General features: G+C 50.4%; 11 protein-coding genes across 11 annotated transcripts; 6 read left to right on the top strand and 5 right to left on the bottom strand.

Annotated features, from left to right (window-relative positions):
- Nucleotides 1-191: 191 nt before the first annotated feature.
- N7482_000257 (uncharacterized protein) lies at nt 192-1,808 on the top strand (the record flags this gene model as incomplete). The annotated part of the gene is made up of 3 exons (XM_056682382.1): nt 192-381; nt 444-1,151; nt 1,201-1,808. The coding sequence occupies 3 exons, from the start codon at nt 192-194 to the stop codon at nt 1,806-1,808; spliced, it is 1,506 nt and encodes a 501-aa protein (XP_056545988.1).
- An 852-nt stretch (nt 1,809-2,660) lies between these two features.
- Nucleotides 2,661-3,452, bottom strand: N7482_000256 (peroxiredoxin-like family protein; the record flags this gene model as incomplete). Its single annotated transcript, XM_056682381.1, has 2 exons — nt 2,661-3,214; nt 3,290-3,452. 2 exons carry the CDS (start codon nt 3,450-3,452, stop codon nt 2,661-2,663), a joined length of 717 nt encoding a protein of 238 aa, XP_056545987.1.
- Nucleotides 3,453-4,221: 769 nt separating this feature from the next.
- N7482_000255 (Gfo/Idh/MocA family protein) lies at nt 4,222-5,892 on the top strand (the record flags this gene model as incomplete). Its single annotated transcript, XM_056682380.1, has 1 exon — nt 4,222-5,892. One exon carries the CDS (start codon nt 4,222-4,224, stop codon nt 5,890-5,892), a length of 1,671 nt encoding a protein of 556 aa, XP_056545986.1.
- A 602-nt stretch (nt 5,893-6,494) lies between these two features.
- pgmA (phosphoglucomutase PGM2) lies at nt 6,495-8,309 on the bottom strand (the record flags this gene model as incomplete). The annotated part of the gene is made up of 3 exons (XM_056682379.1): nt 6,495-7,804; nt 7,875-8,176; nt 8,257-8,309. The coding sequence occupies 3 exons, from the start codon at nt 8,307-8,309 to the stop codon at nt 6,495-6,497; spliced, it is 1,665 nt and encodes a 554-aa protein (XP_056545985.1).
- A 442-nt stretch (nt 8,310-8,751) lies between these two features.
- Nucleotides 8,752-9,369, bottom strand: N7482_000253 (oligoribonuclease; the record flags this gene model as incomplete). Its single annotated transcript, XM_056682378.1, has 1 exon — nt 8,752-9,369. The coding sequence occupies one exon, from the start codon at nt 9,367-9,369 to the stop codon at nt 8,752-8,754; it is 618 nt and encodes a 205-aa protein (XP_056545984.1).
- A 2,576-nt stretch (nt 9,370-11,945) lies between these two features.
- Nucleotides 11,946-13,340, top strand: N7482_000252 (uncharacterized protein; the record flags this gene model as incomplete). Its single annotated transcript, XM_056682377.1, has 1 exon — nt 11,946-13,340. One exon carries the CDS (start codon nt 11,946-11,948, stop codon nt 13,338-13,340), a length of 1,395 nt encoding a protein of 464 aa, XP_056545983.1.
- A 432-nt stretch (nt 13,341-13,772) lies between these two features.
- N7482_000251 (uncharacterized protein) lies at nt 13,773-15,965 on the bottom strand (the record flags this gene model as incomplete). The annotated part of the gene is made up of 6 exons (XM_056682376.1): nt 13,773-14,599; nt 14,656-14,798; nt 14,851-15,168; nt 15,219-15,505; nt 15,567-15,646; nt 15,740-15,965. 6 exons carry the CDS (start codon nt 15,963-15,965, stop codon nt 13,773-13,775), a joined length of 1,881 nt encoding a protein of 626 aa, XP_056545982.1.
- Nucleotides 15,966-16,419: 454 nt separating this feature from the next.
- Nucleotides 16,420-17,450, top strand: N7482_000250 (fumarylacetoacetate hydrolase family protein; the record flags this gene model as incomplete). Its single annotated transcript, XM_056682375.1, has 3 exons — nt 16,420-16,608; nt 16,771-17,080; nt 17,146-17,450. 3 exons carry the CDS (start codon nt 16,420-16,422, stop codon nt 17,448-17,450), a joined length of 804 nt encoding a protein of 267 aa, XP_056545981.1.
- A 221-nt stretch (nt 17,451-17,671) lies between these two features.
- On the top strand, nt 17,672-18,022 carry N7482_000249 (uncharacterized protein; the record flags this gene model as incomplete). Its single annotated transcript, XM_056682374.1, has 1 exon — nt 17,672-18,022. One exon carries the CDS (start codon nt 17,672-17,674, stop codon nt 18,020-18,022), a length of 351 nt encoding a protein of 116 aa, XP_056545980.1.
- Nucleotides 18,023-18,426: 404 nt separating this feature from the next.
- On the bottom strand, nt 18,427-19,400 carry N7482_000248 (putative phosphorylase; the record flags this gene model as incomplete). The annotated part of the gene is made up of 2 exons (XM_056682373.1): nt 18,427-19,221; nt 19,284-19,400. The coding sequence occupies 2 exons, from the start codon at nt 19,398-19,400 to the stop codon at nt 18,427-18,429; spliced, it is 912 nt and encodes a 303-aa protein (XP_056545979.1).
- Nucleotides 19,401-20,572: 1,172 nt separating this feature from the next.
- Nucleotides 20,573-22,326, top strand: N7482_000247 (uncharacterized protein; the record flags this gene model as incomplete). The annotated part of the gene is made up of 5 exons (XM_056682372.1): nt 20,573-20,906; nt 20,971-21,014; nt 21,065-21,129; nt 21,180-21,373; nt 21,422-22,326. Coding segments are annotated over 5 exons (1,542 nt in total), but the record flags the coding sequence as incomplete, so codon positions are not given.
- Nucleotides 22,327-22,608: the final 282 nt, after the last annotated feature.

The following is a 22,608-nucleotide window of genomic DNA, read 5'->3' as shown; positions in this document are numbered from 1 at the left end:
GCCGCTGGGGAGGTTTCGCGGGCAGAAATGGCAAGAATGTGGGTAATCCCTTGTTCCGCAGGATTTGTCCGTAGAGCTCCATCCAATATAAAGCTTATTAGAACCTAAAAGCAGAGCTTCTGATTTCGTATATTACTCTTGTGATGAACATCGGGGCCTCGAGGTCGAGGTAGCTAACTCAACAGATCACCATGCCGCTGACTACAGATTCAACTACACCGGTGGAGGCACTAAAGATTCTTCCGAACAATACGCACCCGAAATGGATCAAGGATCGGGGTCTGCGGAAGCTGAACCTTGGGATTGCGTTCATGTTCGCGTCCTCGGCTGGGACGGGGTATAATGGGAGTCTGTTCAACGGTTTGCTTGTGTTGCCCGAATGTATGGTTTCGTCTGAAGTAATCTGAAAGAGATTAAGGTACTGAACACTTGTCATTGTATAGTTTCCATGATTTACGGCGGCTTGAAACCTAGTATCATCGGTCTCCTGATCGCTGCGACCTCTTTGGGCGCTTTTTTTGCCTTCACACCAGCATCCTATATGGCGGATAGATTGGGCCGGAAGTGGTGCGTTGGTGTAGGATGCTGCTTGGTGATTGTCTCCTCCGTCATACAGGTCACTGTACAAAACCACTGGGTCTTTTTCGGTTGCCGAGTCCTTGCTGGCGCCGGCGTGGGGACCGCCCAGACCGCGGCACCACTACTGGCAACGGAGATTGCCCATCCACGCCAACGACAAACAGCAACAGCCCTGTATAATGCGTGTTGGTCCATCGGATCAATTGCATCGGCTGGTATATGCTTCGCAACGCTGGCTGTGAGTAACAGCTGGTCATGGCGGGTCCCTTGTCTCCTTCAAGCCTGTTTTCCGTTGGCCCAGCTAGTGGGTCTATTCATTGTGCCCGAGAGTCCTCGTTGGTTGGTTTCCAAGGGAAGACATGACGAGGCTCTTGCAATGCTGGCCAAATACCATGCAAATGGCGATAAACATGATGAGCTGGTTCAGCACGAGTTCCATCAGATATGCAATACCATCAGCGTCGAGGCCCTGGAGCCAAGCAACTGGAGCTCATTCTTCTCGTCCAAAGGTGATATACATCGTGTAGTGATTTGTGTCATGGTTGGTCTTATGCAGGAATGGGCTGGGAACGGTATGAACGCTATCTCACAAACTTCAGGATATCGGCTGATTAAACGCAGGCATTATATCATACTACTTGGCCCCCATTCTGGCATCGGTCGGGGTAACTCGCGCAGCAGATCAAGCAGCAGTCAACTTGGGCTTGCAAGTCTGGAATCTATTTCTCTCTGCAGGAGGCGCCGTTGCCTCCGAGCGATATGGTCGGCGCATTCTTTGGCTCTTAGGAACAATGATTATGCTCGTCTTCCTTTCCATTATGACAATCGTGGCAGGCCTTTTCCAGGAGAAGCACATAGCAGCTGCCGGTCTGGCCGTGGTTCCTATGATCTTCCTCTTCTTTTCCGGCTTCAACCTCGCATATTCGCCTTTATTCATTGCCTATCCTGCTGAGATCCTGCCATTTCCGCTTCGGGCAAAGGGTATGGCCATCACGCTGTCAACGGATGCTGTTGCATGCTTCTTCAATCAGTATGTAAATCCGCTTGCATTTTCAGCAATGCAGTGGAAGTACTATCTTGTCTATGTGGGATGCTTGATGTGGTTTTTGGCAACAGTGTATTTCCTCTTTCCGGAGACGAAGGGGAGATCGCTGGAGGAGGTTTCCAGGATTTTTGATCGGAAGGAAGTGCGGAGTGAGGATTCCAGTGACACAAAAACTGAAGGGTAGGAAAGTACGGTGGCGCTATCAATCAAAGTACGCTGTTGAATATATGAGTGGGCGATGCTTATGGGGAAAAATTGGCGAAACTTTAGATACTACTGCAAAATAAGCAACTGCATTCTTGTATATTCACAACGATTAAAAAAGATCAAATAAGGTAGTCGAACCAAACAATGAAACAGGAATAAATAGTCCAGGAAAATAAAGAATCAGATTCTCGAACTCTATACAAATCCAATGCTCACCTTGGACTGCCCTCTTTCCACCCGCCCCCCCAAGTCATCTCGATCAGCTTCAATCTCCGCGGCTTGCATCTTTTTCTGCGACAGACGTGGCTTTGAGCTGATCCTTTGAATTCAAAACAATTTTTGTCACAAATTTGAATGTCTTCGTCAACTCTTGTCTCGCTGTTTCCAGCATTTGTTAGCATCATCATTCGCCCCGATGCGGTCACTTTTCGTTGGGCTTAAATTTGTCTATGAAGGAAGTCAGTAGTAGGCCGACAAATTTTCGTCGTGAGAGGTAGGAAAATGGTTCCTGGAAGGAAGTTGGATGGGACCTCGTGTGTGCCTAGGTCCAAAACTGTGCACTCTCGATGCTGGTTACACCTTAACCAGACTGCTGCAGACATTTGAGACCATCGGAATGACCGAAGGCAAGGCATTTAGGGAACCAATTGGTCAAGAGAAGCAACTTTTGGCTCTGGTGGTTGCCAGCGGCGATGGGTACTGGGTGAGAGTCAAGAGATATAATAGTTAAGGGTGAGAAAGGACTTTATCTACTACGCAGTGGAATATTGAGAACTAACTGTACACGGTGTCCATTGCATATTTTCTTCTCTATCATCCTGTATGCTTTTCAGGATGTTGTACCCTGAGATCCTTCCTCCGTTTCGTCACGGCTCCGAGATGACGTTTCAAGGAATGAAGAGCAGTCCTTCTCTTGGCCCGTCTTCAAGATATTGAACAATTGGTCCGCCGTGAGATGGTCATTCGCGCCCTCCATTCGATGTGCATACCGAAGCTTCCCCCGTTGAAAGATCCATTCACCTCCCTGTTGGCTCCAAGGCCCGCCTTTCAGCCCCGCCCACCCCCGCTTCCACATTTGCTTGAGACACTTCCCGAAAGCGCTGTAGAGTGATCCAGGTGCATAGGGTGGAGGATCAGTAAATCCTTTCCAGGCTCTCTTCATAAGTAGTTGGTCGTATAACCTCTCAGACGGGTCGCTGTAGATGGGGAATGCGTCGGATGTTTCTTCCATGTATGGCCCTATAAGGGTGTGGTCTCCGCACCCAATGATGATTACCTGGGCTGGTTTGGCGCTGGCTGGGATCGTGTCAAGGAGGGACTCGCTGAGTTGTCGAGCAAGCGTTCTGACATAGCCTTGCTCATAGAGGCAGAAGAAATGGCGCACTGGAATTCGGAAGTTAGCGTATGAAGGTATGATCAGGCGCCAGATTCGAAGAACTACAAACCGAAGCCACGCACCGAAAACGACAATTGTGGTTACTGAGTCCCCCTTTCCCGCCACAAGCTCGCCAAATCGGATATGTTCACCATTTTGTGACTGTAGATCAAGTTCGTAGGCCTCTTGTAAGGTCTCATCGGTCAAAAAGTTGGGGCTATTAGCCGAAACCGTGCAGGTGGACATGTCGTGCTCGGAGTGTTTCGCATATTCCTTCAGTTGGGTCGGCGTAGGAATTTATAACCCGAGTCAAATCATAGCAGTCAGCAGGTACTCCGAGCTTGCTTGGGCGCTATCGCCATCCATGGATGATCGCATGGAGAGGAAGGTCTAAATGGTCCGAATGACATCATGACCTCAAGATCTTAGTACAATTAGAGGATGCCGGTCCTCTTTGGATTATGGATTGCGCCGATCATCTGCTAATAATTTACCCCTTCTTGTTTAGGATCTTAGCTTTTGGAAATCGGACGATACAATGATCTTTTCCCCCTCTTCTAGCTTAAATTGAATTTTGGGTAAGTGGAGATACCCCTGACTTTGGTAGTCTCGATATCTTCAAAGAGGCGTTCGCTAGATAGCAATATTAGATTCGAGAGAATATCACTCTGCCTTCTACCGCAAACTTGTCGTTCAAGGGAAGATACTATCATTCAAATACGAGGAAGGGGGGTGAAGCCCGGAGGTGATATACTTGATCTACAGCCAATTGGGACGGCCCCGATGCTGCTGATATGTTCGTTCCCCGCATGCAACACCCCACCAGTGCAACCTCATTATTCTCGAGCCCCTATTAAGAAGGAACAATACTCCCTCGCTTTCTTCGATCTCACTATTCGCAAATTGATCTGGGCGAAGGACCATCCCTAAGTCCCAAAACCAACGATATTGGAGAGAGGATAGCCTCAGCGCGCACGCTTTAGCACTGAGCGCTTTCCGACTTCATCCCAGCATCATGAAAGAACCCCAGCTTTCTCCAGCAGATATCCCAGTCAGCACTCTCAGCTCATCGAATTCTACTGGACGAAGAGCCCCCCGATTTCTCGTCATTGGCGCCGGTTCTCGCGGTAATGCCTACGCCCGCGCCGTAGCAACCACCACGCCTGGCGTTGTCCACGCCGTCGCCGAGCCGCACGATTTCAAACGACGTGAATTCGGACGGAAATATATATGGGGTACAGAAGGGTCTCCAAGGGAAGGCCAAGAATTTGCAGACTGGAGAGACTGGCTGCGTTGGGAATTTGAGCGGCGCAAGAAGACCAACGGCGACAACGACGGCTCCGGCACTTCGCAGGCCACAACTCCCACAGGCGTGGACGGAGTTTTCATCTGCACCTTGGACGACACCCACGTCGGAATCATCCAAGCCATTGCGCCGCTACAATTACACATCCTCTGCGAGAAACCACTCGCCCTCTCGCTAGCCGACTGTCTCGCCGTCTACCGGACGCTCCAGCCGCCCCAAGGGACCGACGAACGACCACGGCCTCCAACAACAATCTTCTCCATCGGACACGTCCTCCGCTACAGCCCGCACAACATACTCCTCCGCAAGCTTCTCCTGAGCGACCGCATTATCGGCGACATCGTCGCGCTCGAGCACACCGAGCCTGTCGGCTGGTGGCACTTTTCGCACAGCTACGTGCGCGGCAACTGGCGGCGCGAGACGCCCGCCGGCGACGGCTCGCTGCTCACCAAGTCCTGTCACGACATCGATTTCATCCTGTGGCTACTATGCTCCCCGGCCTCGCTGGAGGGCGCGCGGGCCGCAGGCTACCAGTCGCATTTCCCGCGGTCGATCTCGTCAGCCGGCTCGTTGACGCAGTTCCGACGCGCCAGGAAGCCCGTTGCGGCAGGCGACGCGACGAATTGCGTCTCGTGCCCCGCCGAGCGAGAGTGCAGCTACAGTGCGGTGCGGATCTATCAGGATCGGCACCTGGCGAAGGGGCATCGTACTTGGCCGGTTGATATCGTATGCCCGGATATCGAGGATGTGTACCAGGTGCAAGGGGCGGCGGCTGCGGAGGAGCATCTGCTTTCCCGGCTGCGCGAGGACTACGATGTTCGTGCTGAGGCGGACGCGGATGTTGCTGCGCGGCCGTGGTATGGGCGGTGCGTGTACGAGGCGGACAACAACGTGTGCGACGACCAGGTTGTGATGCTTGCGTGGGACGACGAGGAGGCTGCGCCGAAGCGGCTCGCGAAGACGGCGACGTTCCATATGATTGCCCCGACGGAGAAGCAGTGCGAGCGCCGTGGTCGTGTGTACGGGACCACCGGTGAGATCGAGTATGATAGCAGCAGGATTTCGATCTATAACTTTGCGTCCGCGGAGACGACTACTATTGACGTACCGCGTCCACCTCCTGAGAGAGCCGAGTCGCATGGTGGGGGGGACTACGGCCTTGCGGGCCAGTATGTGAAGGCTGTCGACGCCGTGATGAATAGCGGGCTGGATGTCGAAACTGCACAGGCGCGGTTTATCGGGTGTACGCTCGAGGAGGCAGTTCAAAGCCATGCCGTTGTGTTTGCGGCCGAGGAAGCGAGGCGCGAGGAGCGGGTCCTAAAGTGGAAGGAATGGTGGCAGGAGAAATTGAGGAGCTCGGCTGCTGCTTGTACGGGGTAATTATGCCTTGCAAGTTGCCTTCGTGTATGATTTCCACGATGTGATGAGTGATGATCATGATGCTGCTTTGATCAGTGCTTGACGAGATAACTGGACCACGAAGGAAATCTCTTAACTTTTTCGTCGGCAGGAACCCGATGTAGACCCAATATGAATGTCTCAACCTACTGCTTGCCTGTCGGTCCTATCTAGGTAGCAGGAACGTATCTATTGCTGTTAACTCGATTCTACGAAGATAGTTCCAGGGCTTGCATGCGAACGCATTATAGCAGATACGAGAATACAGAGTTTCGTGGACAAGGCAAACGCCGCTCCATATATTTACACACAACTATGCATTACATTACGATTGATCGAAAATCAATGTGTGAGTAAGGGTTGTTGGAAATATTTGGGAATATTGTCTGCGCTGGGAAGTGAATATCGTTTTCATATTACTCGAATCAAAAGTCCTCGGTCTATGCCATACGTTGCGTCGGCACTTCATACTTCATCCGATTCATCCATTATCATATCCGCTTATTTCAAAAAACTTGCACGAACAGAAATATCGCGATCGCCATCCAGCGGGTCACACGCAAACCAGAGAAAGCCTGCGCTTTTTAAGTCTTGACATCCGGCTCCTCACGGCCGACATACTCCTTGAACTTAAGCAGCGACAGGGCCAGGGCCACGTTATCCGCCAAGTACTCCTGAGCGCTGAGACCGAACTTGGAGGCATCGCTCTCGTAGCGCTCAATGTACAGACGGATAGTCGCGCCGCTGCTGCCAGTACCGGACAGACGCACGACAATGCGGCTGCCGTCGTCGAACTTGGCGTACAGACCCTGATTCTTGGAGACGCTGCCATCGAGGTCGGTGTAGGAGAAGTTGCCGGCATCGACGACCTTGCGGCCGGCGATGGTGGAGCCGACAAAGGAGTCGCTGGCGACGAGGTCGGACAAGGTGCCGACGACCTTGTTGGCGCCGTCGCTGTCAACGTTCTCGTAGTCGTAACGAGTGAAGAAGGTGCGGCCGTAGGTCTTCCAGAAGTCGTTCTGGATGGAGGCGATGCTGGGAGTCTCCTCGGGCTTCTGCTTGGAAACGCCGGCGATGATGTTCAGCCACGCGACGATCGCCCACACGCCATCCTTCTCACGGATGTGGTTGCTGCCAGTACCGAAGCTCTCCTCGCCGCAGATGGAGATCTTCTTGTTGTCGAACAGGTTGCAGAAGAACTTCCAGCCGGTCGGCACCTCATAGCTCTGCAGGCCCTGCTTCTCGGCGACGCGGTCGACGGCACCAGAGGTGGGCATGGAGCGGGCCAGGCCGTAAACACCCTGCTTCTGGAACCAGGGAATCAGCTTGGCGTGGTGGGCAATGATCGCCAGGCTGTCGCCGGGCGAGACGAAGCTATTGGCGCCATAGATCATGTTGCGGTCACCATCGCCGTCGCTGGCAGCACCGAAGTGCACGCCACCCTTGTCGACAGCCTCGACGAGCTCGTGAGCGTACACGAGGTTGGGGTCGGGGTGGCCGCCGCCAAAGTCCGGCTTGGGCACGCAGTTCATGGTGCTGCTGGCAGGCAACCCAAGCTCCTTGACGAAGATGTCCACGCCGTAGGGCCCGGTGACACCGTGCATACCGTCGAAGAGCACCTTGAAGTCCTTGTGGGTGCTGAGGAACTCCTTGATCAGGTCGAAGTCGAAGATCTCCTTCATCATGGTGACGTAGTCGGCGGTGGAGTGGACGACCTCGACCTCGAGGGGACCGTAGGTCTTGGTGCCAATGCTGGAGATGTCGACATCCGGGATGTCAGCGTACTTGAAGGAGGTCAGAGACTTGGAGGTCTCGTAGATCTTGTTGGTGATGGCCTCAGGGGCAGGGGCACCGTTGGCCAGGTTGTACTTGATGCCAAAGTCGTTGTCCGGGCCTGTGAGATGAACACAAGGTTAGCACCAAACATTGACGACATAACAAGCGTCTCTCTCCTCTCCACTTACCACCGGGGTTGTGACTGGCAGTCAGAAGAATACCACCAGTCGCCTTACGCACGCGAATCAGGTTGCTCGCAGCGGGGGTGCTCATAATGCCATCCTGGCCGACCAGCAGCTTCTTGACGCCGTAGGCGGCGGAGATCTTGGCGATCTTGTTGATCACCTCATCGTTGTAGTAACGGCCGTCGCCACCAATGACGAGGAAGGAGCCCTCGACACCCTCCGGGATCGACAGAAGGATACTGGTGATGAAGGACTCGGAGTAATTGGGCTGCTGGAAGACCTTGACCTTCTTGCGGAGACCAGAACTAGAGGGGGCGGGAGGGGGTAAGCAAGGGAGAATCAACGAAGGGGGGGGGGGGGGGAGGGGATTCGGGATTCAACGTACGTGCCCGGCTTCTGGTCGGCAAAGGGCTGGATGGAGACCGTTTGGACCGACATGGTGAACGTTGTGAGGGTGTGAAGGGGAGGAAGAAGGGGAAGTTCACCGACAGACGAGGGGCTGGCGTCATGTGTTGATCATCCCACATCCCACCTTGAGTGGCACTAGCTGAGACAGCTCAGCCATGCATCCCACCGGGCCCCTGCCACGAAATTTTTTAACACGAAGCTGCCCGGACCTTTCAATTCCACCCAGACTTGTTGCTTTAGCTGGCCACATCTTGTATATAGTCCTAGAGAGGTGTTGTGGTACCCTGGAAGCCCCCTGCCCCAGCAGAGCTCTGTTTCCGCACGGGGAGAAATCTAACCATTCGCCCGCGGGGCAGAGAGCTCCCCAACATTTTCTACAAGTCACAACAACCACAGCAACAACCGATCTCGGACTCAATTGGTATCAAATAACGTGGAAACACATAAATAAGAACTGCCTAGAAACCCGCCTTTAGTCGAACAACTTTTCTCGGTAGAAGCGCATCTCGGCAATGCTCTCCAAGATGTCGTCGCGCGCCAGATGCACCTCTCGCTTGGGCGGAACCTGCGCCAACAACTCCTCGTTGCCCCAACGGCGCGCAGCCTCCTTGATAGTACTCACATCCAAGATGCGGTAATGCAAAAACTCGAGCACCTTCGCGTAGGGCCCACGTGCCAAGAAGGCCTTATCAGCGTGGACACTGTTGCCCGCTAGCAGGGCAGTGCGCGGAGCCGGGACATGCTGGCGGATGTACGCCAGCAGCGCGTTGGCGGCGTCGGCCGCACTGGTCGTCGAGGCCCGCACGGCTGCCGTCAGGCCCGTGCGGCCGTGGGTGTCGATGCACCAGGCCGACATGCGGTCAAGGGCGGTGTCCGGGTGGTGGATAACCGCGTCAAAGCCGTGGGGCTCGAGGAGCCGGAGCTGTGCGTCTGTGATGAAACAGCAGATTTGAAGGATAGTATCGTTTTCGGGGTCGAGGCCCGTCATCTGGTGGGAGGGGGTGAGTGACGCGCCTGGCTTGGGTGCTTGGGGGAAACGCACCTCGCAGTCGATCCAGACCAGCGGATCATTGGAGCGGGTGAGCGGCATGGTGGATTTGAAGCGGAGCGCGAGGAATGGCTAAATGTGTGGTTAATGGCGTAGATTGAGGTCAAAGTAGTGAACAGAGCCAGATCGGTGCGCCGTTTGAATGGTTTGGTGGTCGTCGATGGGCAGAATCACTCACCTGGTGGAGAATGCAGCCGGAATGACCCAGCGGCCGTCGCGTCAAGAAAACTGGTCGGGCTTGTCGAAGACCTCTAAGAAGCATTCCTGTAGCGAAGTGAAGCTGGGAAAAAGCTAAGAGAGCCGCAAACCCCCTCCTCTCCCCTAACAAGACACCTTCTAGTTACACTATGTCGGCCAGAGTCGGCCATAGCGTGCCTTCTAAATCTACCCGCGGAGCATGATTAATTAATTAATTGATATCTACTTTCAGGCAACACAAATACAACTTCCTCGTTACGGTCATAAACATGTCGCCCGCAGAGCAGTCCTGGAAGCAGCATCTCAGCCCGTTCTGAAAAAAACCCACCACCAATCCAGACCTTGGGAGACAAAATGAGTCCGTTGACTTCACTCCTCCTGCTTCAATGATTAACGAACACTAGTAGCCTAGTAATGAGAGCTCAATGTTCAGATAAATTATCTGTTAGAGTGTATGAGCTTTCGAAAAATATGATCCATAAGCCGACTCGCATGAAGCTGGCCATTCGGCCTCGTGAAGTATCTCAGCCTAGTATGCTAAGTTCTGATTTGAGATATCATCCAAGTAAATTAATCTATCTTGTCCTGTTAAACCCCCAATCCGTCGGATCCTGGAGCTTTACAGCCACTAAGCTACCTGACTTGCTCTCTAATAAGCGTCTTCGCCAGTCAAACACCAAGGGGCCTAAACGGCTTCTGGTGTGTTCCTAGCCGGGCAGGGGGCCAACCTACGCCAACGAACAGCTGTGCTGACTAAAGGAAACACTTCTTTCTGATTTTCTCTCTGCTGCTTTCTGTCTGATATTTATCTTTATACAAAGATTCCTGTTGCGTATGGGTCCGTAGGCATGGCACCGTGCCTTTTCCGACTATTTGTTCGGTGGTGCTCCCGAGGCGTGTGCTGGAGCAATCCAAAGTTCGAAGGCATTCAAAGGCATTTGAAGACAGGAGTGGTACCTGCTGTCACGGTTATGACTCAATGCATGACTTCTGACTTCCCACTTGTGGCTTCGCTTGATTAGTAGTCCCGCGCTGACTTTCATAGTTGAATGCACTCATGAGATATCGCTTTTGACTAATTTTGACCCCTGGGAAGCCCTGAAAGATACCATAACTCCTTCAGCCTCTTTTATAAGGTTTTGGGGCAAGACTCTGGAGTAATACGGGATCTATATGACATACATAATCGGAATAACTATCTTTGATTAGTTCCCCGCGAAACGCGGCATTGTGTGGCGTGGTGAAGTTCCGTATGGAAAGCTGGTGTGGGGTCACGCCACATCGGGATACCCATATCTTTTCTTTTCCTTCGCTCTTCTCCGATCGGCTCTTTTCCCCTAGATACTGGTATCATCACTTTCTCCAGCTTCATTATGCGTATAGACATATTCAATTCACGAGATCGGATGATTTTGCCAAAGTTGTTTATCCTCTTAACTGTAGAAATCCAGAAAGCTTAGTTACGCCTCATTTATAGAGATTGACTTTCTATAGAAGGGGCTGCGGGGCTTCGCCTTGACTAGATTATTTCTTATCAGTCGAGCTCGACTGTGCATTAAGCCGGCCCGCAATAATCCGAACTTCTTTATTTCAGCAAGGGGGGAGGTGGGCAGGGGCTCTTCTGTTTGAAAATCTTCGTTCATATATCAATTGTCTAATTCCACCGTAGGTCAAAGTTTGTCTTGTCAAACAGTAACCGACCTCCATTCTTGAGGACACCAATTATTCATTCTCACCTCTGCTCTCGGTATTGGGTTTCCAATTAGTCTCAAACTTCGGACGGGACATGGAAAAACCTACCGTCCAGCCCATCGGATCCCCAGAAGGAAAAGAGGGCACGTGATAACCCTTGCTTCATCATGACCTCTCGGAGAGGCTTAAAGATTGGCCATGACCTATCATTTTTGCTTTTTCACCTGCACTGCCCAAAGTTTGAGATTACACAAACCTGTTGGCTGTGCATGCTGTGCATGTGGTGAAGGGATGTTCCCTTTGAGTGGTTTATGCAGGATAGCGCATGAAACGTGCTATTGAATTTTCTAGCAACTCAGACGAGCCTATCTACCAGTTCATTCTTCTCCACTTGACTCCTCAAAGTCTGATCGCGATGAGTTTGCCTTTCTCAGGATGAGATGATTGGCCTCGTGTCATATTCATTCATCGATTCACATGTTTGGTCACTGCAGTATCCTGCATGATTCTGCACCTTTTCTGTGGGCCGTCTGCATAGTTCTCCCGGGGTGCCCCCTCAGCGAATCTCGGAAAAGATAGAAGACGGCCAGTATCTCTAATTTAAGAGTGCGCAGCATGCGCGAAAGGTGGTCCGACGTAAAATTTGAGATCTGGAAAGACGTGCAGCCCGGTTCAATCCATCGATTAATCAACGTGCTCCTCCCTTAACGAACCATAATATTTCAACCATGGGCAATGAGGCCATCAACAGTCAACTTCCTCACCATCACAATGCTGTCGCACTTGACGAGGAAAAGGACCCGACGGTTTTCCAGCCACCGAAGTATCTTGACGATAGGGATCCTTCATCGCATAGCTCTCAGACCGAGTTTGAAAGGGATCGAATGATCCAAGGAAGCGAAAAGTTCAATCGACTTGGCTGGAAACGTCTTACTATTGTCCTCATCGTGGAAGCCATTGCTCTTGGAAGTCTTAGCCTTCCTGCAGCATTTGCAACACTCGGCATGGTTGCCGGTGTCATTTGCTCTGTTGTGATCGGTCTCATTGCCACATACGCGAGCTTTATTGTTGGCGCTGTGAAGATCAAATATCCACAAGTTGAAAATTACGGAGATATCGGAAGATTGCTACTCGGAGAGGCGGGCTTTTGGATCATTACTGCAGTTTTCGTGTTGTCGCTTCTGCTTGGGGTGGGTTCACATTGTCTCACTGGCATAATTGCCTTGGTGAGGATCACTGAAAGTGATATATGCACAGTGATATTCGGGTTGGTCTCCGCTATTATCCTTCTCCTGGCTGCTATCCCACCAACGTTTGCGGAGCTCGCTGTGCTGGGCTATATTGATTTTGCATCAATTGTTATCGCCATAGGCATCACGATCATTGCCACGGGCGTACAGCGTGCTCAAAACCCGGGTGGACTAGCAAGTTCAACTTGGTCGGCCTGGCCTAAAGAAGACGCCGACTTTCCGAAGGTGATGGTTGCAATCAACAATATCGTATTCGCATATTCATTCGCTCCCACCTTGCCAACGTTTATGACCGAGATGCATACACCGAAGGATTATGTCAAATCCGTCTATTTAATCGGATTTATTGAGATCATCCTTTATACACTCATTGGATCTCTTGTCTACTGTTTTGTTGGCCAGGAGGTGCAGTCCCCTGCATTGCTATCAGCTGGTCCCCTTGTCTCGAGAATCGCTTTCGGGGTTGCCCTCCCAGTCATCTTTATATCCGGTTCCATCAATACCTCCGTTATCGCTCGGTATCTGCATGGACATGTTTACCGGAATTCCGTCGTTCGTTATGTGAATACGAAAATGGGGTGGATCACCTGGATCGCGCTTGTGTCTGTTCTCACATTCCTCTCATGGATAGTTGCCGAGGCTATCCCGGTGTTTTCCGACATGTTATCCATCTGTGCTGCCTTGTTTAATTCGGGCCTGTGTTTTTACGTGCCCTCAGTCATGTGGCTCGTTCTTCTCAAAGACGGGAGTTTGCTTTCGGGAGAAAATGTTCGGACCGCTTTTTACAATGGGGTTGTTTTCCTGTTTGGCATAGGTGTTCTGGTCTGTGGCATGTACGCCAACATCCTGAATCTGGTAAGTGAAGTCAAGTGACGGCTAATATGTCGCTCGAAGCTAATCCAGGTAAATAGATATCAGAGTCGAAGGCCGGAATTGTCGGTAGACCGTTCGCGTGCTCGGTGGCCGAGCTGGGTTAGTCAAGGAATTGAGTGAGAAACAACAACACAGCAAATTAGAATATGAAATGCCCACGAAGAGGCATGTATCAGGCGTGTATGGAATGAGATATACCCGTGCAAGCCCAGCTTACCAGGTCACACTGGCGAACCTAGCGACAACATCCCGTCTGGTCATTTGAGAAAGAAGTGCCAAATTGAATACGAGATGCGTCAGATAAATAAGAAAGTGAAGCCCATAGCATGCTCTTTGGATCGTCACCTAGTGCATCACAGCTATCACAAAAAGATCTTTCAAGCACTAGATCTCCTTGCTTCGATGTTGCCCACGAAACCCACATCCCATTATTCATCCTTGGAGGTATGATACTACAGCTCTTGCTATGTCTCTCAAGTCTCCTCTGCTATTACACGCTGCAAATATAAATCTATCCGGCCGGACAATGACGAACCGCACCCGTCTCAATGCCTTTCCAAGGTAGAAAGGGTCGTAGAATTCCGGCTTGGGCCTCTTGGCACACAACCGAGACTGGGCAAATTCCTCTGCAGAAGCAAGGCGATAGAGGTTCTGGCCAATTTTGCACGGATCACAGGTCGTATCCTCAACGATAAAGATGGCTTCATTAGCACGAACCTCACCACGGGACATGTCATCAATATCTGCCACAATTTCCTGGGCTGAAGAGACTTCTTCGATTGTCTTGACATAGACCAAAAGCTGAAACAAGCCCTTCTTTTCTGGTCCGAATAAAACATCATCGGTGAAGCAAACCTCTGACTGATCACTTGCCAGGGACTTGCAGTAGACCTGAGGAAGGCACAATCCCCCATTATATTCGGGAAGGAATGGCATCCCACTGGAATGCTCATAACGCACGAGCCCTTCTTTGCGTCGCCCCAGAGACACTTCATGCCGCCAGGATGGTATCAACTGTATGAACCAGAGGTATGCATTTCGTATGAATATCTTCAAGGTATTTTTTTCCGTCACAAATTGTCCGTTTTCAATAGTTGATGCCAGTGACTTCTCAAGTTGCTGCTTTCGCTCCTCGTACCACGCCTTCAAAACCTGCTTGTGAGAGCTGGAATTTTTTGACTGGATGCGACAGAGTAGAGCAAGACGCCAAGCCAGAGAAATTGCGTCACGGAAGCCAGATGCAATTGCTTGACCTCCAACTGCCAATACGATTAGCTTTGACCAAATTGTGAATCAGGGCATTATATCAACAAACATGGAGGGAAGACGTGGGCTGCATCACCACATAGGACAACTCGACCATCAGACCATCTGTTGCAGCTCCGAGCGGAGAAGATGAAGGGCCGCGATCGAAGCACTTTAATGCAGTCCTCCGGGAAAGCAACCTCCTCGGGCAGGCTGGGAAAATCTTCAGCATAGAAATTTAAGAGAATTCCGGGGGTGTATGTACCCATATCGGCTCCCAGCGTGTGTTATGTAGGGGAAAACCACTTTCTTTATCATTTCTGGCTTCGACATTTCTTCCCCATCCTCATCTTTCTGGACAACAAACTCGAATCTCCACAGCCGGTCTGATGGCAATCCGAAGCGTCCACAGACAGCTGGCCGGTTTGGGTTGCAAAGGAACCGAAAGTTGTGCGGAAAGAAAAGATCGTATACTTGTTCAGGCGTGTACCCAAGTGCCCACAACGGAAAATCGGGGTGAGTCTTCTCATCTGGAAGGCTTATTTCCCAATTCAGGGCGACCCATGTCTCTTCATAAAATGACCTGTCAAGGTTGAGAGCAGTTCCGTTCTGATCGCGCCTAAAACCACTTACTGGTGAGCCTGCTCCATACGGATTCCCCGGGGCTCAAGATACTGCTTCCGTGTGAAGCCGGTTTTGCCATCAGCACCGACGAAAAATTGCGATCGTATTTGGCGCTCTTTGCCTTGCGCATCCCGATATTGGCATAGCGTCCCTTCCCCATCTTCTGAGAGATCAATTATTTCACACCCAGATCGCAGGTTGCAGTCCTTCGAGGCTGCCATTGCATTTCGTAGGCATCTTTCCAAAGCAGGCTGTTTATGACAGATGAACCCTACGTGTCCTGTGCCTCCCTCAGTCTACCGACAGACAATCGGATGATCAGTAGTATGCTCCTATTGGAACCAAATGGCATCTTACTGTTGCGTAGTTCATTTCAATAAACGCTCGCTTATCCAAAACGGGGTCAGTTCCTCCAATAAACTTGAATGTGTACATGCCTGCATATAAATTAGCCAATCTATCTGGTCCTGAGTAGCACCTGAGTTCCAATTCCCGGATTCTGTCGGTCGGCAAGGAGGGCAGCGTCTCACAAGTCCCGATTTCTGAGTAGACCGATGGGTACAGGCCAACTCCCTGTAACAAGCGAATACCATCTTCATCCAAGGCAATGCCGCGAGGGTCTGTTGTAATCTCTGTTTCTTTTTCCAAAACAATGTTGCGGATGTTCATTTTGCCCAGGTACGCAGACAACATCGCCCCAGTTGGGCCACAGCCGCAAATGACCACGGCTGTGGTTTCGCACTCTAGGTCGGACATTTCGAGCGAATGGAAAAGACAGCCAAATATTCAATATAGCAATCTATAACATGTCGTATAGAGACCTTCGCATCCTCGGTTGACGAACACAGCCGCTCATCCCTTCTTCCCAGTAGGGATGCGGAGGGTCCCACGTTACTCAGCGGATCTCGCTTATTCAGTCAAACAAGTCCCGCACTAGGGAAGCAGAGCACCGACTGCTGCACAGTATACGTGGGGCATGGAATCTACATTCCTAGTGTGGGGTAGTTTCGTCCTCGTGCATACAGTAGATACTATATCCGTAGTGAAAGACACACGTTCGTATATCCGAGACCAAAGTCACCCCGGCCCCACGTTCCGCAAAATGTGGGGACCCCAACTGTCCGGCAGTCTATATGGTAAAGACGCTTGGCTCAACTCATATTTCTACTTTTCGAAATCGTGAACCAATTTCCTAATAATTTCGCAAAACATGCCTTACTGGACTCATTTGATTCGTTTCATCGCGGTGGAGGATAGCCTCGTCCACCTCGGCCAACTTGTCGATACTACTCGCGATATCGGTCGCGACAGCGTGGATGGGGTTGAGATTGCAGCCTACGTGATTGAAGGAACGATTTTTGATGGCAAGGTCACCAAGGAAATCTTGCATGTCAAGCAGGTACACTGGCCTCCGGAAACTGATCTAGATAGAAGACTTACTTCTCTAGTTATTGTCGCCCGTTTCTAGGGAAGAATGCAACTACATTCGATGTTTGGGACTGAACTACAGGGATCATGCCAATGTAAGCGGAAATAGTACACTACAAAGAAGTATTTACAGGCTCATAACCTCAAGGAAGCGAACTTGGCTATCCCCAAGGCCCCGATCCTTTTCACCAAGCCGCGCACTGCCCTGATCGGACCGTACCCGGCCGCTATCAATGTCCCCAAGTGTGCACAAGATGATACCAGTGACTATGAAGCTGAGCTTTGTGTGGTAATTGGCAAGAGTGGCCGTGACATCCCGGAAGAAGAAGCGCTTGAATATGTGCTTGGATATACGGCGTCGAACGATGTGTCTGCCAGAACCCTGCAGTTGATTACTACACAGTGGTCGTTCTCCAAGGGCCTTGACGGGAGTTGCCCAATCGGTAGGTCAACCAATTCACCATAACGGTTTAATTCGGCCTCAGATTAATCTTGAACCATTTTACAGGGCCCGTTCTGATAGCTTCGTCCGTGATTAATGACCCCCAGGCACTGTCCATTCAGGCAATTCATAACGGCGCTACGGTCCAGGATGGCCACACCAAGGATATGATATTTTCCATCAAGAAGCAAATTTCATATCTTTCTCAAGGTACGACATTGGAAGCTGGAACTCTCTTTTTGACGGGAACACCCGCTGGCATCGGTCACTACCGCGAGCCGAGAGTGGTGCTGAAAGACGGGGACGAAATTTCCATCCAGATTGACCAGATCGGAACTCTCGTCAACAAAGTTCGTTACGATACTCGCTAGCGTTTGTTGAGATAATAATGCGATGATTTTATTCCTAGCCTGATAGACAAAGGGTTTGAGAATATAGAGACGTCACAGCAGACTTGACAAGGGTAAAAGATTATATGACAAAGCGACACAAGTAACTCTAGCCCAAAGAAACTCGGTAGGTCAATCTTCGCTCGGACCGACTATATGTAACTCCGATCGCTGACGGCCTCGACTCCGCCGAATCCGGCGCAATGCGCTGTGCCGGCGTAACCGTCTACTTAGCCCTGAAGCACAGCAACGCCCGCCCGTGCCAGTGGGTAGTCATCTCCAGCGCCGGCGCCGGCCTAGGCCACTTCGCAACACAACTCGCCAGCAAAGCCATGGGCCTGCGCGTAATCGGAATTGACCACGGCAGCGAAGCTGAGCTCACGAAAGCTTCCGGCGCTGAACATTTCGTCGACATTACACAGTTCCCCTCCGATGATAAGGGCGAGACTTTGACTAAGCATGTCCATGAACTGGCAGATGGGCTCTCGTTGCCCATGCTGCGGTGGTCTGTACAGCTGCGAATGCAGCGTACGCGCAGGCGTTACCGTTGTTGAGGTTTAATGGAACGCTAGTCTGTGTAGCCATTCCGGAGAATGAGCCTAAGGCTATTGGGTCGGCGTTCCCTTCTTCGTTTAACAATAAGCATTTGACTGTTACGGGGTCGGCGGTAGGAATCGCACGGAGGCTATTGAGACATTCAAGTTTGCCGAGAGGGGGATTCTTACGGCTCATTATAGGACTGAGAAGATGGATAAGCTGACTGAGGTGGTTAAGGAGACGGGAGACGGGAAGTTGCAGGGGGTCGTGTGGTGTTGGATCTGTCGGGTTGATGGGATAGCTCGGAATTTTATGATTGAACGTATGGAAATTGCGAGATGGTGAGAAATCAATATGTAGTTTATGTATATTTGAATGCATTCGTGAGTCAAGTCTATTGGCAAGTATTTGCAAAGCTTCATCACTCTCCCCTTGGCAGCCCGAGCCCCCTCAAAACATTCATGGGCCCAAGTTCCTTCCATGAATCCAATTGCTCCTGAGTCCAGATAGCAATTGAACCCATCATCCCAGCCGAGTTCGCCGTAAGTCCATGGAACTCCTTGGCCTGTCGTGGAATAACCACCATCCACCTTTGCGTGAGAACAAAATTGTGAGGACAAGCAACATTAGTCGACAAGTTGAGCACCTCTCGGGCCTGTTGCAGCAATTTTTGATAGATTTCTAGCAGCTGTTGACCGTCCTTCACCCGTTTCTCTGGTAACTCCTCGAACCTCTGCACAAAATTTACAAACCCAGGCTCTCTCTGTTCAGGATCATCCAGAAAGAACTTGAAACCCTCATCATACCCTTCATGCCTCCCTGGTGCCGGAATAACCTGTAAATGCTTGTGCTCCCTACTTGAACCGGCCAAAAGCCCGCAATTAAAAAAAACGTAATGTTCTTCCTTCAGCCCGCAAATGGCACTCCACCCAGCCTCCAAGTCATCAAGCTCAAGAGGCTCGTGCTGTCGACGGTACGAATCAACCGTTAACAACAGCAACATGGGTCTGAAGACGGGAAACTTATTCATGACCAGGTAATGCGTCTCATTGACCGTCGTGATACAGACATCTGGGTGGTCGTTTGCAATGTCGCTCCCTGGGCCGAAGGATATGGGCTGAGAGGCGACGCCATTGATCATGCTTGACTTTGTGGTCTCGGGGGCATCTTCAGCTTGGGGTTTGGTTTTGAGTGACTCAACGAAGTGGAAAGAGAACTGCATTGATTATTTTTATATTGATTAGTTGGTTGTTGGATGCGAGGGCGGTGGGGACGAACGATCATCCCGTTATCTGTGACGAGGATTGGTTTGCTGGGTTGGTAGGTTATGGTGCCATTGGAGATGAGGCGGTCGAATGTGGTGCATATTTCTTCGTAACTTAGGTTGAGGGGCATTTCGGAAAAGAGATCTCACGCTCAGAGTGACGACCAACGCGTACTATCAGATTGATGAGGCAAATGCCAAGTTTAGAATCGAGGGGCAGAAACACGGTCCGAGAGATCACGGGACCTGCCCCACTGTTTAGATAGGCAGATATTTGGCTGCCAACTAGATGTTCATCAGCATTATAGTTTCGTATGCAGAGTTTATCCGACGAGAATGGTTGAGCATAAGGTTCGGTTAACACATGATCTACTTTGTAGTGGCGTGAATGGCGATACGCTATGTCAATCACAATGGCGAAGTCGAATATGATGATCCATCTTCTTCCTCATTACTTTTTTTTTTGGGTAAGTCAACTAGTGGTGAGTGAGCATGAAGCTTTCACACTATGTTCAGTGAGTGCAAGAGCAAGATTTGAAGGCTTCCCGTCAGGGAGGCGCATTATGGAAAAGTGCACATTGTTCACTGTATATATTTTCTCGCAGAGTACACCGCCAACAATGTTATCAAATGGCTGCAATGATAAAGTATACACGTGCTGAAAGGAAGCAAAATCGTTGGAACAAGGCAAATATTGGGGTTTGGACTACCGTACGAAGTGGCTTGTCACTAGCGCTTATATGCAACACGGAATACGCCTATCTATTCTGGTTTAGGTCTGGTCCAGTTACTTATCGAATAAGAATCAGGTTATCCAGCCTGTCAGATAGTTATCCCGCCACCTTTATTTCCCACGAAGGTTGTGATACCCCTCTTCCATACACCAATAGGCACTTGCGAGAAACCCCAGCCTCCACAGCCGAGATCTGCCCTCAAGCCACATTGGGGCAGATTTACATCCAACAAATCATCACATCCAGGTCGAGCTTTGAGATAAAATAACCTTGGTGAAACGAAATCCGCGTGACATCTGCGTATTGCCGCCAAGAAAATGGACTGCTGCATGAATCAGCCAATGGACTAAAAATGCCAATCCTTCAGGGTGTTTCGATAGGTTCACCCGTCTCGTGTTCTCAAACACATCTTTACCCAGGTGCAAGCCCATGGGGCCAGGCTCCTTTGCTACCGAACGCGCCTCAAAAAATCCTAAGTTTGTTTCTTGAACATCCACATTTCATTCTTCGTCGAAGTGGCCCATCAGTTATCTTGTGTTTCCCTAGACTCACACCATCGAGACAACATCATGTCTGAGCGGAAAGATCCTCTCGATCTGGCCGAGACAGGCGATCTCACCACATTTTCAAAGCTTGAGGCTTCACTTGTTCAAACTGAGGTTGTACAGCGCCCGAACTCAAGGGCACAAAATGATGTCTATCGCCATGCTGAGAGCTCTGATCTTTCTGTCAATGAGCTGGACTTCAATTACGACCTCGATACGGGCCATTATCCTTTAGGCAATCTCAGATCACTTCAGCAGGTCTTTGATGCTGTGCAATGTCATCGCGAATTGGAGAAGGAAGAAAACTTTTCGCTTAAGACTCGTGTTGAGTGTTTGAAGGTCAATTCACAGGGAGGAGGTAAGTTTACAGACCAGTTCAGCTGTTCTGACTTTTCTTTTATTTGAGGCTGATTGTGGTCTAGAGTGGTCAAGTCTGGATGAGGATGGCATGGACAACCTTCTACGGGTACTTTCGTCCCATTTCGAACTAGCTTTACTCAACTAATTTATTTGGAGTCATTTTCTGAGAATTCCCTTCCGCTCCCGATCGATAATTCTCGTGGTCGCAACATGCTTGTTTTGTGAGAAGCTCGTCCCTACCTACCGCTTGAAGTCGTGCTGATTCGGTTAGCCTTTTACCCTTGGTGCCTGTTGAGAATACCTCTTACGGTTCCCGCATCTTAATGACTCTGGAAAATGCCAACCAATTCCTAAAGACTTTTGATGTCAATCCTTTGTTCTTGTTGAACATGATCGGTCGGCCTGATTACTGGGCACCGCAGACTCATTGGGAAGCCGATGATGATGGCAGGTTGCTGGCTTGCGGTAAGAAAGAGACTCAAGATCTATGAGACAACTCTGAACTTTCTTCAGATTTGTTTTGTCAACACCCTCGCTGGAACCTCCATTTTCAAGGGGCTCCACTCTCAGTTTATATGCGCCACGATATTACTCGCGACTTGACAACATACATCATATCCCATAAAGAATTCGATACCTCCGTTACCACACTGAAATCTCTCCTGGGCATAGCACTCAACACGGCATCCGCGGCCCAGAAACCAGCTGTCTTCCTAGACGACCCATTCGATATCCATGTCATTCTCTCAACACTATCATTTGAGTCCTCAAAATTTCACGTCAAACGCTTTCAAAGGTTTATGTGGGCCCAGATCAACAAAGTAGACGACCATCTCGGCGGCCTCGAGACCAGCGACCGAGCGAAACTAGGAGATCTCACCAAACAACTCCAGATCATTTCCCAGAACGCTGATTCTCATATCGGCAACGCCGATGTGGCCATCATCACAGCCACGGCTATCCAAAACGCACACTCCCGCCTCATACCATCACTACCGCGATCCAGTCCCTTCATCTACCAACGAGTAGATGACTCAATATCCTATGTCATTGGTTCAATGAAGAAGCAGAAAATTTGGTTCTTAAACTACAAGCAGCGCAAGGACAGTACCATGTCGCTGGTCTATAACCTCGTGACCCAGCAGGATGCTGCGAACAATATCCAGATTGCTCATAGTATGAAGCAGGATTCTACGTCTATGAATGCGATAGCTGCTTTGACTATGGTATTCTTGCCGGGTACGTTTGCAGGTACAATCGTCGGCGCGGGAGTCTTTGGGGGTGAGATTACTGGAGCGAAGGTTTGGTGGGTTTGGGTGGGGATCACGGTGCCTTTGACGGTAGTGGTTATGATTTGTTGGTTGCTCTACCAGAACGCAAAGAAACCTACGATCAATGCTAGCTGGGTTGGGAAGAAGGGTAGGAGTGATCCTGCCATAGATAGGGCGTCGAGTTATAGGCGGCGGTCTAGTGTCTTTTCAAGCGGGTTTTCGTTTCGTGGCCGGGGGGGAAAGGCGAGCATAGACAAGAACATTTGAGTGCGTAGGATATAGTACTGCTATTCTGGTAATCATGTGAAGCCTTGGTGTTGGATCTAGTTTCTAAAAAAAAGAAAAGAAAAAAAGAAAAGGGGTTCCCATTTCTAGTCGAAAAACAGGGCCAGTTGGCGCACATTCAATCCTACTCCATGGCTTGAGTAT

The sequence above is a fragment of the Penicillium canariense genome (assembly GCF_028826845.1).
Source record: "Penicillium canariense strain IBT 26290 chromosome Unknown utg000001l_segment0_segment0, whole genome shotgun sequence".
Classification (NCBI taxonomy): Eukaryota; Fungi; Ascomycota; class Eurotiomycetes; order Eurotiales; family Aspergillaceae; genus Penicillium; species Penicillium canariense.
Note: the sequence above shows the minus strand (reverse complement) of the source record. Positions and strands in the feature narration are given on the sequence as shown.